We start from the raw sequence: 15,224 nt of genomic DNA on the forward strand, positions 1-15,224 counted from the left end.
AACATTTTTGCATATGTGGCATTTTTAAGGGAAAAAAAAATCTTTGAGTTTGAAATGAAAAGGGAAATATGTTCCAGATAATGCAAAGACACTAAACTAGGTGATAGAGTACCTTGTGCAAGAAACAGGATGCAGAATTGAAGCTTAGGGGACAGACTGGGACTGCATATTTTAAAAAAACAAACAATTAGGAGTCATCAGTATAGAAATGATCATTTTACCTATGGGAGCTAATGAGATCACCAAGTAGGAGTATAGAGAAAAAAAAAGTTGGGAATCTATCAGAGAGCTTTGAGTAATACCTGGAGTTTGCGGGTATTCAACCGCAATTGTTGAACCAACAAAAGAGACTGAGGTTATGCGAGGTGTGAGGAGAACAAGAGGGAGCAGTGTCATGAAAAGAGAGGAAAGCGTGAAGAGAGTGGGATGAAGCAGGTAGGTCAAAAGTTTTTTGAAATGCTATGGTTCCCAAAGCCATGGGATTAAAAGGGAACATTTCTTAAACATTTGTTTTTCATGTTGTTTCAGTTTCTGTTTTATCTCTCTTCTTCCCCTTCTCTTCACCAGCACCATGTAGAATTCTGAAAGAAATAGATATGATAAAGAGTTTAGAATCAGTCTGTTACTGCTACAACCAACTTGCCCAAATGGAGTGGAAATACATTTGGTCAACCATTCAGGTAAGGCTCTACTTTTAAATCATAAATGCAGAGGGATGAAAAACAAAAACAAAAATTTTGTAAGAGGACCACTTTTTGGTATTGAAGATGTATTGCCAGGTTAGCAAGCAAACTTGACTATTTTGCTGCTGCTGCTCCCCATCATTGGGTGACCCTTACCTCTTCCCCCCTATTAAAGAACAGCAAACAGAGAACACAGCATACATTGGCAGCCAGGATTTCAAGTAAATTCTTAGGGAACTGTCACCATCTGCCTTACTCTATAGCAGATGAGTCAGGAAGATTTTAGATTTGATACTGGTGCCTTTCTAGTAGGCTTGGAGTAGAAGGGAGAATTGGTATTTTATCTTCACTGAAAAAAAAGAACAAAAAATCCAATCGTTGCTTTTTTACGCTATTAAAAAACAAAATAAGATAAAAAAAAACATGAATCCTATCCTCCTATAGTCCTGACAATGCTGCCCATCTTTTATTACCTGGTGCTATGTTGATTAACTAAATGATCATAAAAGGGAATGTTTGCCTGCAATGTATGTCCTTTTTTATTAAACACATGTCCATGGAAAATTCCCAGGATTTCATATTATGTTACTGTATGTATTTTCTTCTTAATCATCTGATTATGGATTCTCTTTGTTTTGCCCATTAGCTTCAGATTTCTTGACTTCTGTTTTAAAGAAACTGTTAGCATGCTCTTCTCCCTCTTCCTCTCTCCCTGTATCCCTCTGCCTTTCCCTCTGCTTCTCTCTTTCCCCTTCTTTTCTCTAGTTTTCTTCTTTTCTCTCTTTATGCCCTCCTCCTTCTTTTCCATCTTCTCCTTTTCCTTTTCCTTCTCTTCTTTTTCTCCTTCTCTCACTCTCTCTTTTTCTCTCTTCCTTTTTTGATAGGTGAAAATTACCAGCTCAGACATGCTCAGCATTGTCTTTTTCATGGAAGAATATGATTGTCAGTATCCAGAAACTCTCCTGGCTTTTATCAAGTGTACGATTCATGCCTTTTGGAAACCAAAGGAGTCTAATGATATAACCTTTAATATTAATCCATATCAGAAGTCTTGGTGTTTCTATGTGAAGCCTGCCAAAAACATATTTCCGTATACATTGAGAGTGAATCGAAATAGTAAGTCAAGTTTTTAATATACATGGTAATGATAATATTTAATCTATCATTTCATCATAATTAACTGCCTAGATTAAACATTGAAAAGTTAACATTTTAATACATTCTGCCCCAAATCTTAATATTTTCTTGTTTTGTTTTGTTTTAGTTGTGGATACAAAACTATTTCTTCTGTTTGTGACAGGGATATTCCTTTTCTTTAAAGCAAAGACCTTGAGTAGGTAAGTCGAGTTTCTTTATTAATTTTGGCAATGAGCATAACTTATAATTTTAAAAAATTTCTTTTGTATTTTCCAGAATTCATTTAAATTCAACAGATTTTTATTGTGTCAACTGTATACAGGTTGCTGTGCTAAGTAGTAAATATAACTATGTATATCACCTTCAGAGCTTATAATGACATTGAAGTTGATTATATGTACTTTATTTTTTCATTTTATTTCATTTTATTTTTTGCTGAGGCAATTAGGCTTAAATGACTTGCCCAGGGTCACACAACTAGGAAGTGTTAAGTGTCTGGGATCAGATTTGAAATCAAGTTCTCCTGACTTCAGGTCTGATGCTCTTCTCACTGCATCATTTGGCTATCCCATTATATGTACTTTATAAAGCTGTGTTTACTATTTTTGCTCTTTTACAAGTCTTCATTAGTATGAATTCATTCAGTTCCAGAGAGATAAAATTACTTGCCCATGATCATAAAGATATTAAATAATAGAAAGTAACTTGAACTCAGGTTTTCCCCCCACCCCACGCTTGGATCTAAATTCAAAGCTTTTTGTTGTTATTAAATAATATCAAACTGTAACTAAAACTTATTTAGGAAGTCATTATTCCACTGGTAAAGGTGAAGGATGAAAATCTCTTCACTACTATACTTTTGCTCTTCTTATCTTATGCATCAAGAAATGACCCATTCAAATTAAACACATAATAGAAATAATTGAAATATCTCTTAAAAGGCCAGTTTTCAAAATTTTCAAAATTTAAGCATTTTGGATATCTTTGTCAAATGATTGCTTATTTTCCAACTTTATCAAACAGAGCATATTATATTTAGTTTAACATTTTCCTGCTGACTCAAGATCATCATAATGAATGTCAATTATTATACAGTATATTTTCATAGTCTGTTCATTCTTTTAGGGCTTTTGGACCCTTCCAAAAACAGTTTTGTGATGCTGTGCTTTTATGATTATTTTGTGTTCTTTTTTGTAATTCTTCTATCTTCTCTTTCCATAGTTTAATATCATTTCCTGTCAATGTATTCTTATGGCTTCTATTTCATATAGTGTTCATAGGTTTTAAATCAGTAGAGTTGAGTTGAATTTCATGTCCATCCATCCTATGGAATAAGAACATAAACTGTGTGATAACTGCCACCATTCTTTTCCCCTAACTACTGAAAGATCTTTTTGCCTTGAGGTTTGGCAGTATGTAATAGGTGACTGAGTTTGCTCTAAGTCTAAGCTCTGAATAATGGGTGTAATTATATTATGATCCCAATCTTCAGCCACTTCTTCTAGTGAGATGCCCATCCTGCTTAGCATGTTAATCAATTTTGGACTTAAACTATATCATATTAAATTATAAATATGTGCTATATTTAGCATCAATAACATTTCTCTTTAAAGTCACAGAATTTAATGCATCAAAGGCGAGCAAATATAGTAAATTTCAGTCATTGGTTGTATTCCTATTAAACAAAGAGAGGCATATTTAATATGATCCGCCACTCAAATGTGTAGTTTTTCTTTTAGGATTTTCTTTTTGATTACCTGAATATAGGTCAAATATCTGTATTTTGCACTTGAAAATAATAGTTATCAAGTAAATAGTATATGACTGTTTATCTCCAACAGGAGCACTGTTTTCTATTATTCTGCTGGAACCATAATGGGCATTCTTATGACCTTAGTCTTTTTCCTGCTGCTCATGAGAAGATATATTCCCAAGGTAGGTGTGCTATTTATAAAATTAAAAATGGTTAATGCACTAAGCATCAGGACCTGGGAGGGAAAAGGTTATTTCATTTATTTGATCCTACCAGTTCCTTATTCCATACTATATTGCCTCATTCTAGAAGCTGTCGTTAAAATGTTTGGATTTTCAACATATTTGGTAGAAAATCTCATTATTTTTTAACAGCTGAAATGTGTTTGTAGTTGGGGTATTCCTTTTGACATTCTTTGAAGTAATCCTTTTTTTACCTTTAGGAAAAAATTTAAATTACATGCTAAAATTCTCTTCCTTATTGAAGGGTGTGGGGTATAGTATCTTCACTTTAAGACTTTAAATTATAGTTTTCCCCACACCAGGTCATTGTATTTTGTCACAGTACATTTTCATACTGCCTTGGTATGTATTTATTTAGCAATCAGTATGATTTCCTTCTTAGGGGCAGTGGGAGGGTGAGGGAAGGGGAGGATTTGACATCAAGACCCTAAGTTCAAATCCAGGTTCCTTCACTTATTCCCTTTTTGACATTTATTTAGGCTACATTGTCCACCTTGGAGAATGAGGGGGTGTCACAGATCCTTGTGACAATCTGATGAAATCTATGGATTCCTTCTTAGGATAATGTTTTAATGGCATAAAATAAATTACATAAAATTACGATTATTGACTACACACATACACACACACACACACACACACACACACACACACATATACTTATATATAATTATCCAAATATTTAAAGAAAAAAACAAATAAACAAGTTCACAAACTTCAGGCGAAGTATCCATGAACTAGGCAATTTCCAAGGTCTCTTGCTGATCTAAGTCAGTGCTCTTGTGGCCAAGTGACAGGTAGTTCCATCAAGGCCTAATAGACAGCAGCTGTCTTATCAAAACTGCTAAAACTTTGCCTCTATCCTGGTTTAGACGAGATTTCAGGTATTACACAAACTCATTATTGAAGGCACTTCCCTAGCAATGCAGGTCTTGTAGCATCTTTGCCTTTTCATCAAGAGCTAATCTCATCCATAAATCCTGCAACAGTTCATTCTTCCAACATGTTGGTGGTATTTTTCTAGATTCTAAAGGAGTACATGGGCTATCTATCAGTTAACTTTGTTATCTCTATGTGATTGGCCTGGTCATATATTTCTTTGTTGGCATTTTTATGCCATTTCTCTTATTTAATTCATTACTAGCCTAATTGTGCCCACTGGATGCTATCTGTTGTCCTTTGATTGTGGAGATTGGAATATTCCATGACTCATAACCATTTAGTATTACCTGAAGAATATTGTTTAAAAAAAGAAGTTGAAGTCATTAAAGTATTTGGTTGGGAGCTATTCAGGCCATGTGCCTTTTTTCTTCTACCTGGGCCCATTTCATTGTCCATCTGCAATATCTCCCCAAAATACCACTGTTGGACCAGTCACTGGCTCAGTTTACAAACATTTGTCAAACTCTATGCAATGCAAGTACTAAGGATATAGAGAAAGTAAAAATAAAAAAATTCTGGTCCCTGCCCTTCAAGGAATTCACATTCTGATGGCAGAAACATGTCTAAGTACATGCAAGATAGATACAGATTATTTGAAAGAAATTGCAAAGGAAAAAATTAGCAGCTGGGGAGACCAGGAAAGCCTTCTTGAACTGACACTTGAAGGAACCAGGAGAAATATTAGAGGCATAGATGGAGGACAGAGCATTCCAGGTCTGGGAAGCAGCCAGTACAATATTATGGAGAAGGAACTTGTTATGAGATCAGTTTTATAGATTGATGATTCACTAATCCCAACTAGTTTTACATATCATAGCCTGGGGAATAGATATTCCTCAACTACAGACAGCTGTGGATAATAAGGTCAAACTATTTTGATCTTTGATTATGGATTTCATATAGGAGGCTTTGCAGGGATCAGAGGCTTGATACAATCAGCCCAATATCATCTTCAAAACTTTTCTAGGGAATCCCTCTTCTATTTAGACTCCATGTTGGACATCCTCCATCATGATGAACAACACCTTTTGCCCCACTTAATATGAATTATCAGAGGGTTGTTGACCAAAATTATCTCTGTCATGGCATCCTTCATGGAATATTATGTTAGTCTGACATACAGCTAGAGGATAGACATCTTTTAGGAGGAGTCTTCAAGGCTTTATTCCATCAAATAAAATTTTTATCATCAGTGGGTTCATTGTGATCTTTATATTCTTTATACCTTTCCATCAATTGATAATGAAGTCTAATGGAACAGTGGTTTTCATTTAAGGTTGAATAAATTGGACCATTCTTTATTTCTTTCCTCCCCCACACAGTTTAGCACCTTTGGGGCCCTCATGATTGGTTGTTGGTTCGCTTCATTTTACCTCGTATGCCAGTTAATGGAAGAACTAAAATGGCTCTGGTATGAAAACAAAACATATATATTAGGTAGGTAAATTGAAAGAAACATTTAGACTCTTATATTTATGAGACAAATATGGAGAGGGATTGTCCTAGTGACAGTTTTGAACATTAGAAAGGAGAGTTTTGAAAGAACTTTTGATAAGGAGCTTAGCTCAGATGGCGGGGAGAAATGGGGAATGGGGAGTAGGGAGGAACTTTCTCTATTAGCATAGGTCATAACCTTTCTAAAATTTAGGAAGTTGTCTTCACGAGTTGCTCTGGCCCTATGGTCAACTTGGGGATGAACTTTTCTAGAATTTAATCTGGGGTTCAGATATCATATACATAGTCCGTTAACAATCCCATGGAAGAAACTTTTCCTTTTCCAAGTAGTAGGACTTGGTATAATCTTTGAGAACCTAGAGTTTCTTTCATATTGATTCTGTAATGCATTGGAGTGGAAGGGTCTTGAAAAGTCTTACCAGATTTTTATGAGTGTGTTTTCAGAAGCTATTTTCCTATACATATATCTTCTACCTCAAAGCAGGTTTGTTTTTTAAAAATGTCTGGCTACAATTAACTAAAAAACTTAAATGATCTAATATACTTTCTGCCTACTATATTGGAGTTGAGCTCTAACCCAGATCTTTATTGTAGTTCAGAATCATTCTTTTAGTGTGACTTTATGTCCTTTTTTCCATTGACATAGTATGAAATCATATTTAACAACTTATGCAGTCATCTGTTGACATCCTAGTCTGATACTGAAAATTAAATTAAATTTTACCTCTTAGAAAAATGAGAAGCTGCCTAGATACCTGTCATTTATCTGACTCCCTGAGAAATGTCTCAAGTAAAACACCTTGTTCAAAGTCTTCACTGAAGGAATTCCAGAACTCTTGAAGGCTATCAGTCAGCAAGCATTTATTAAGCATTTACAATGTACTCAGTTCTGGAAATGCAAAGGTAGAAAAAAAAAGCAAAAACAGTCTTGCTCTCAAGAAGTTTACATTCTAAAAAGTTGGCAGTTTTTGCCAGTGGACACAAATTCAGGAAATTCTTATCAACATGGAAAAGCTTATGACCTGAGACTTTGTGAATATAGAAATGGAAGACCTTTGAAGTTATCTAATTCATTTTACAATTGAAGAAAGGAAAGACCTGTCAGGTCAGGAAAAATGGCTTGCCTATGGTGGCAGAGCTAGGATTTGAGTACAGATTCTCTAATTGTGTAGCCAGTATACCTTCACTGCCTCTCATGTATATCGTTGTCTGAGAACCCATAACCATGAGTTGGTCACCAAGTAATGACATTTTTTGACCAAAGCAACTCAAGAAGACAGTTGTATCAAAGGCATAGATTGCGGTCTGCACTGGGAAGGGGAGAATTTACCCACATTATAATGAAATCTGAATTCTTAACATAAGTAACTTGGGGCACAATATGGAATGGGGAATAATCTTGAGCATTCATACAAAAATCAATTTGTTGGGTCCGGGTTTTAAACTTTTGCATACTATAAGCACTTAACTTCTTACACAAGAATTTAAGAATAACCTGAGAAGGACCAAGCTGCATCAATTGATATTTTTTTGGTAATCCATAAAGCACAGAAAATAAGAGAGAAGATGGAACACTTTTATTTCAAAGTAAAATTTTCATGTCATGACAAACTTGATTCTCTTGCTATTAACCCACAACTTTGAAGAGCAATTTCACCTTCCTACTGAATAAAAGAAAATCTTGGAGATAATGGGTTTGTCTCCCAGAACTTTCAGAGTAACAAGTTGCTTGGCCGGAGAAATAAACCAAGACATCTGCTGGCCTGAAAAGCTTCTTGGATGATTATACCATTCAACCATGAATTTTAGGACAACTAGCCAGAAATACTTTCTCCCTTCTAGATTGGTTTCGATTGGCACTAACAAAGGGAAGTGAAAACATGGATTTCCTAACGTTATTCTGATGCTTTGGTATCATCTTACATTTGTGTTCCTCATATATAGTTTCTGGGGTCAGACTTTTCCTACCATTTTCCAGGCCCCTGTCCATGGGCTGATTTTTCTATCCTTTTGTGCTTTCCCAGGCTACATTCTGACCATTGGTTCCATCAGCTTTGCTGCCTGTTACAGACATGGACCACTCGTCAAAGAAAGGAGTATAAATCTCTTGACACGGATGTTACAGCTTTTATCCTTGGTCATAATTTACTTTGGTGTCACTACAGCCCAGGTTGCTTATGCAGTGATAGTTCTCCTGATTTCTTCTCAGGGTCTGCATTATCCAGTCACAGCGTTCTGCTGTGTGGGCAGGTTAGTACATCACTCCAGTGAATTTGACATTTTAAACCATGATAGTTTGAAAATAAACACTGGAGTTCTATCCAATTATGCCATCATATACACATCTACATATATGTCTGTCTGTCTGTAGCAAAGAACCTATTTATTATTATAATTATCCTCCCTCCCCTTCTCTTTCCTTGATACTTTTACTTTAAAGCAGCAGGAAGAAGAAATGCAAGCATTTGGTTTTGTTCAATGATTTACATTTTATTCAGGTCTCTCATTTACTAGGAATTGTGTCTCATTCAGAATGCAATGACAAGTTATTTGAAATCTTTCCTTCAGTAATTACATAAACTGGTTGACTACTTTAAGATAAACATGTGTCTTTCTGAAGGAGAAACTAATAGAGGAAGATTAATTTTACAAGTAAAATTAATATAATAATATAATATAATATAATACACTTGGTAGTCCCTTCCTTTTGAATTTTAGGTTTGATTTTTAATCAGTTGGTTGTGAATAGAAGAACTGAGAATGTGCATTTAGTGCTGACCCTGAGAGTCTGACTTGTAAATTTTAGACAAATCAGTGAATTTCTCTGGCCCTCAGTTTGCTCTTCTATATAATGAAATTGGATTAGATGTTCTTTGTGGCAGCTAGGTGGCACAGTGACAGAGCACTAGGCTTGGTTTCAGGGAAGGAAATGGCAAATCAATCCAGTATATTTGCTGAGAAAACTGCAAATGGGGTCATGAAGAATCAGACATGAATAACAGTCCAGCAGTGGTTCCTGGCAGTTCTAAAATTAAATGAATCAGTGATTCAGTCAGAGAAAACAAGGGGGCTGCTGCACCCCCTGCTGATAGCTTCTAGATCAAAGGGATATCAATAGCACTGTTCTTAGTCTAGGGCAGCAGTTTTCAAAGTATGATCCAGAGGTCCCTAGTAGGTCCCCAAGGTCCATGTTAGGAGGTCTACAAGGTCAAAACTATTTTCATAATAATAATAAGATGTCTTAACTTGTAATAGATATAACCCACAAACACAAACGTTCTTTGGGAAGCCCTCAATAATTTTTAAGAGTGCAAAGGGTATTAATGCAGATCAGCAACTATTCTGCAACTTATAGTCTCAAAGAGTTGCTGGAGGTTTGGAGAGATTAAAAGATTTGCCAGTATATATTATAAGCAGGACCTGAACCCCCAGATCTTTTGGATTTCAAAGCCATCTCTATCCATCATACACACTGCTTCTCTCTGTAGCTTTCTTTCCCTCCTTTCTTTCTCCTCTTTTTCTCTCCAAGTAGGTAGGTAGGTAAGTAGGTAGGGCAATAGTTAAGATACATAGTCTCTTTAAGGACATATCAGTCTGGTCAAGTTACTTCTCAGTGCATATTCTGAGCAATTCTCTTAAAACTCTAGATTTTAGAGATCGTGCTGGCCCATTTTTGTAGAGCACATTTCCTCCATCTTAGAGTTCCCTATACCATTGAAATGATAAGTCTAATCTCTACCCTGTAAATATGCACATATATGCACAAATAATTCTTTTATAGGAACATCAAATCAGCAACAATAAAAATATAACTCTGAATAAATAATTGTTATAATATCTTTTATAGACATAATGCCTTTCTATGAAAATACTGACCTGACAGATTTTTAACTAGGATTATTTCAATATGTGAAATGTATGATATCAAAATATAGGATTGTGAGTCTCTTTGGCATTATAGTAGTTTACCTGACCCTCCCATTAATTATTTAGGTATGGTTTTGGCTATGATGTTTATTCAGTTTTTAATTTTACTAATTATATGTGAGCAGGTAGTTGACACAATAGATAGGATCTTGGGCTTGCAATTGAGAAGACCAAAGTTCAAATTCGGTCTCAGATACTTACTGACTTAATGATCTTAGACAAGTCACTTAACCCTCCCTGTTTGCCTCACTTTCCTCATCTGTAAAAGGAGCTGGAGAAGAAACGGTAAACCACTCTAGTATTTTTGCCAAGAAAAGCCCAGATAGAGTCATGAAGAGTTAGACCCGCTTGAAAAGACTTAACAGCAACAATTATATGTACTGCTTCTGGAAAGCCCAGGAGAAAACATGAGAATCGTTAGGCTAAATCTTGTTGTTTGCCATATTCTATTTATAGATTGCTTTGAAATAGAGGGTGTTTGTAAAAAAAAAAAAAAATTAATAAACATTATCAAGCATTTTTTTCCTCTTTCCCATTTTCCCTACCAGCCATGGACAATTTTTTAAAAAATGATTATCATGGACTTACAAAAGGAAGAAGAGAAAAGATAAATTAGTCCTTGTCAAGTTTGAAGGAAACAATTAAAACGCTTTTTAAAAACTCACTGACTAATGTCATTAGTAACTTTCTAAACCTGGTCATTCCAAGTTTTCATAGTTTCCCCTTCAAGCAAACTAGATTGTGTCTTTATGCTACCTAGATGTAAAGAGGACACAAATATCTAGTCCCCTTCTCCACTCCACTGCTATTACACAGACTCACTACCACTAGGTGGAGGCTATACCCCACATTATCCTCTAGGCCTGAGGCCTTTGGTTAGCATGTGTGATTTGAGGAACTTGTGGTGAAATGTTTTTTTTTTCCCTATTACCTACTTGTTTCCCAAATAAAGATTTCCTGAGTGTTCTTCTTCCCTAGTGCTGCTAGCCTGTTTCTTTAATACTCCAAGGAAGAACCAGATCATATGTAGAAAAGCTATTATTTTAAATTCAAGATGATGAAAAATTATTAAAAGAAGGAAATTCTATATTTTCAGATTCTGTGCTTAAAGAACAAAAATGAAAACCCTCAGGATCTCATTTGTTTACAGGTTAGTCTAAAATGGTAGTGGTGGTGGTGGTAAGGCAAAAGTATAAGTAGGACTCAAGCTCAGTATCTGGTTTGAGGCCCTAAAAATTTTAAGATGATAGCAACAAAAAAAGGAAAAGTATAGATAGTGGAAAGCAGGGGTTCTCAACCTTGAGTCTGTGAATTTTTTTAGAAAATATTTTAACAACTGCATTTCAGTATAATTGGTTTCCTTTGTAATCCATTATATACTTTTATTTGATGGAATATTCCAAGTCTCATTGAAGTTTTATAAGCATGAAGAATTTTGGAACTCCCTGTATATTTAAAAACATTATGAAAAGAGGTTCGTAAGTTTCACTGGACAGCCAAAGGGGCCAATGACACAGAAAAAAGTTTGTAAAGGTATAAAGGTAATTTTTGAACTTCAGAAGACTGATACTAACTTTTCAAGCAAGTATTAGGAATAAGGGATGACCTTTATTTTTATAGCATTGTAAAATTTCCTAAGTCTCTATGATGTTTGAGCCTCTGTGAGATAGGTTCTATAGATATTATTTTGTTTTTTTCATTTTTTTTTTTTAGTTATGTCTGCCTCTTTGTGCCCCCCACTTGGGATTTTCTTGGCAAAGATAGTGGGTGGTTTGCCAATTTCCTTCTCTCATCTTACAGATGAGGAAACAGAGGCAAACAGGATTAAGTGACTTGCTCAGGGGCACATAGGTAGTAAGAGTCTAAGGTCAGATTTGATCTCAGATGGCCTGACTAGGCCAAACACTCTATCCAATGTGCCACTTACTTAACAATATTCTCATTTTAGAGATGAGGAAACTCAGAGAGCTAACTCATCAACTAATTCATAGCTATGGTCAAGATTCTGACCTAAATCTTCCTGACTCCAATTATAGCTTATTTTACATTATTCCAGAAATGTTATATGGGTCACAAAAATTGTAGAAGTTATATATAATTTGCATTTTCCATTTTGAATATATGACTTGTTTTTGTCATTTTAGAAAAGTCAAGGAATATTATCAGTCAAAAACACTGGTAATTAGGCATCTTACTGAAGAAGAATATCGGGAGCAAACTGAAATTGAAACAGCCAAAGCATTGCAGAAGTTGCGAGAGTTTTGCCGTAGCACAGACTTCCCATCATGGTTAACCATATCCAGACTCCAGTCTCCAAAAAAGTAAGAGAAATTTTCATGCTTCTTAAAAGCTTTCTTTGTTTGTCTAGGTAATGCAGTTGGATTAGATGGTTTCTCTGAGTTCCCTTCTATATCTTGAGCCTTTGATTCTCACTGGGTTAGTTAGATATCTGGGAACAGTATGATTTGTGTGTTATAGCCATTTCAGATAAAAAATATAAGCTAGACTATATTTAGAAGAATTAAACTTGTTTAACTTAGTGGAACGGAGCAGGGACACAAGGTTTTGCAAAGGTAAATTTGAAAACTATCTTTACATGTATTTGGAAAAATAAAATACTATTAAAAAGAAAATATGGAGTAGATTAGCATGTCTAATATTTTGTTTTCCATTCAAAAAAGAAGAGACTAAATACATTCTTTACTCCATTTTTCCTCAGATTCCTTGACTTCCTTAAATATTAGTTTGATCTGCTTTTATAGGGAAGATTTTAAAAATAATTTTCAGATAGGGAGAAGTAAAGTTGGTGGGTTATAAAGACTGTTAGCTTCCTGAAATATTGGAAATTACCTTTGAATTCATAATGAATATTCTTTCTCCCCTCCCCCAACTTTACCTTAACCTCTTTGGCTCATACTAAATGTCAAAAAACTACAATTAAAAACAAATATGGATTAGATCTGAAATGTCATTGTTATTAGGAATTTTCCCAGGAGGAAAATTCCTAATGCAGCCTGACACTTGCTTTTGGAAATCTCCTGGTATTGCTAAAATCAAATCACTTATTCAGGTTTTGAAATGGCCAATAAATGTCAGAGGATAAGTTTGAACCCTTGCTATTTTTTTTATCCACTGTATGTTGTTAGTTTAGATTTTATTTTTTATTGTTTTTAATAAATAGAATAAAGTTTAACCTTTGACCACATCCAATATTAATGTTTCTTGAAGCTTCCCAGGATACATTTCTCTAAAAGTCACCTAAACATCTCCAGTTTTTTACTCCCACTTTAAATGACTGAACTAAAGGCAAATTTAATCAAAGAGCTGTCAAAATACCCAGAAAACATATTATCTGTTGAGTAACACTTTCGATTTTAATGTTAAACTTTGTGTAAATTTTTTTTTTTTTTGGCAGATTTGCAACATTTGTTTTGGGAGGAAATCACCTGTCACCTGAAGAAATTAGAGCCCATGAAGAGCAGTATGGTATTGGAGGCTGGTTCTTGGAAGAGCAGCTCTTTAGCCCTGGAGGTTCCCAAGAATCCAATCAACAAGATAATTACTCTCAGGAAGATGAAGTAGTTGAAATTCAGGGGGGATCTCAAAGGGAGGAGGAATTAGTAGAGGGAAACTGAGGCTACAACATTTTCCCTGGAACACAGATGGGTCCCAAAGGAAAGGGAAATTAAACATTATAAATATCTTTTGTGCCTGGCAAGTTCTGCTGTGCTGTAGGTGGCAATCAAGATTCTTTGAAAGATTCCTTCTGAGTTTCCTAGAATGGAAACTCCCTGGGAACAATGGGAGACTTTCTTTCTGTTCCTCAGGAGCTTAGCCAGCATGAAGAGGTGCCTTGTCAATGTTGCATTAAGTCTTCTTAATCCTCACAGTGAAAGAGACTGTCTTCTTCCAGCAAATCTCAGTTCTCAAGTAGAGGAAGAGACCTTTGATAATGTGACAAATAAGTTTTGTACTCCATTTTTTATTTGATTTTTTTGATTTGTTTTAGGTGTTTTGGATAAAGGTTGATAACTCTGAAAAAGGAAAACCCATTTTCCTAATTTTTTTAGGTTTATTATAATATTTTCATGGAATATAATTTTATGATATCAGAATTACTTTTCATATTTTACTTACTGGTAAAGTTCAAGTAATGTTTGAGCATGTTTACAAACTTTTAATATTTGTACCATTTTTTTGTTGTTTTTTGAGAAAGTTTGACAGAGTGGGTAGAGAACTTTCAAACCAAGATCCAGGGTCAAGTCCCACCTTTTGCACATGCTGGCTATGTGATCCTTGACTAGTGCAACAACTTCTCAGAGCCTTAGAAAAGTCACAAAGACTAAAGAAGTCAATCTACCTTGATAGAGGAAGCTTCCTCACATGGAAATTCCTTATATCAATTACCTCATCCTATTTTTGTAGCAGCATCCCATGGATCCATGGGGAAAGACCTTTGTTTATGATTTTATGACATTAAATCAGAGAGGAAGGAAAATAAATGATAATATTTTTATAGTGAAGAGTTAGAAGTCTGGAACTGAAAAAATTGTACACAGGCTAATGGTCCAATAGCACTTATATATCGTAGTATTAATTCCCTTTTATTTTTTGTCCTAGACTTTTTTTCCTCTTCTAAAATTCACAAACATTTTGTTATGCTTTCTTAAAGAATCATTTCCTCTGGAAAGAAGGACAAAAGGCAGGAGTACAGTGGGGAAAATTAAAGCTGTGTTGCATCACTCAGCCAAGGCAGAGTATAATTTTACTCTCAGTGGGTAATGCCCAGAACTAGGGACTAATGCAGAAATGAATTTTTAAATGGTATTTCCTCAGCAAAATTGAATGTTTCTTTTTATAAAACCTTTGGGGTTTTTTGGTGATGATTTAATTTTTTCCCTCAATGACATGTAGCAACAATTTTTAACATTCCTTTTAAAAAAATTTGATTTTCAAATTCTCTCCCTCCCTTCTTCCTTTCTCCTGCCCTTTATTAAGAAGATAAGCAATTTGATATAGGTTACATATATACAATCATGCAAAACAGCTCTGGGTTAATCATGTTGTGAAAGAAAACAGGCCAAA

At 34.9% G+C, this 15,224-nt stretch overlaps 1 protein-coding gene across 1 annotated transcript in view; it reads left to right on the forward strand.

The window, feature by feature from the left end:
• Positions 1 to 15,011, forward strand: part of NEMP2 (nuclear envelope integral membrane protein 2) — a 33,294-nt gene extending 18,283 nt beyond the window's left edge. The window contains exons 2-9 of the mRNA XM_031960303.1: positions 568 to 680; positions 1,568 to 1,799; positions 1,948 to 2,020; positions 3,662 to 3,755; positions 6,080 to 6,194; positions 8,237 to 8,462; positions 12,284 to 12,460; positions 13,555 to 15,011. Of these exons, the coding sequence (XP_031816163.1) occupies positions 568 to 680; positions 1,568 to 1,799; positions 1,948 to 2,020; positions 3,662 to 3,755; positions 6,080 to 6,194; positions 8,237 to 8,462; positions 12,284 to 12,460; positions 13,555 to 13,774 (1,250 nt within the window). The 3' untranslated portion in view covers positions 13,775 to 15,011. The remainder of the gene's footprint in view (positions 1 to 567; positions 681 to 1,567; positions 1,800 to 1,947; positions 2,021 to 3,661; positions 3,756 to 6,079; positions 6,195 to 8,236; positions 8,463 to 12,283; positions 12,461 to 13,554) is intronic.
• The last annotated feature ends 213 nt before the right edge of the window (positions 15,012 to 15,224 follow it).

This window comes from Sarcophilus harrisii, chromosome 3 (genome assembly GCF_902635505.1).
Source record: "Sarcophilus harrisii chromosome 3, mSarHar1.11, whole genome shotgun sequence".
Classification (NCBI taxonomy): domain Eukaryota; kingdom Metazoa; phylum Chordata; class Mammalia; order Dasyuromorphia; family Dasyuridae; genus Sarcophilus; species Sarcophilus harrisii.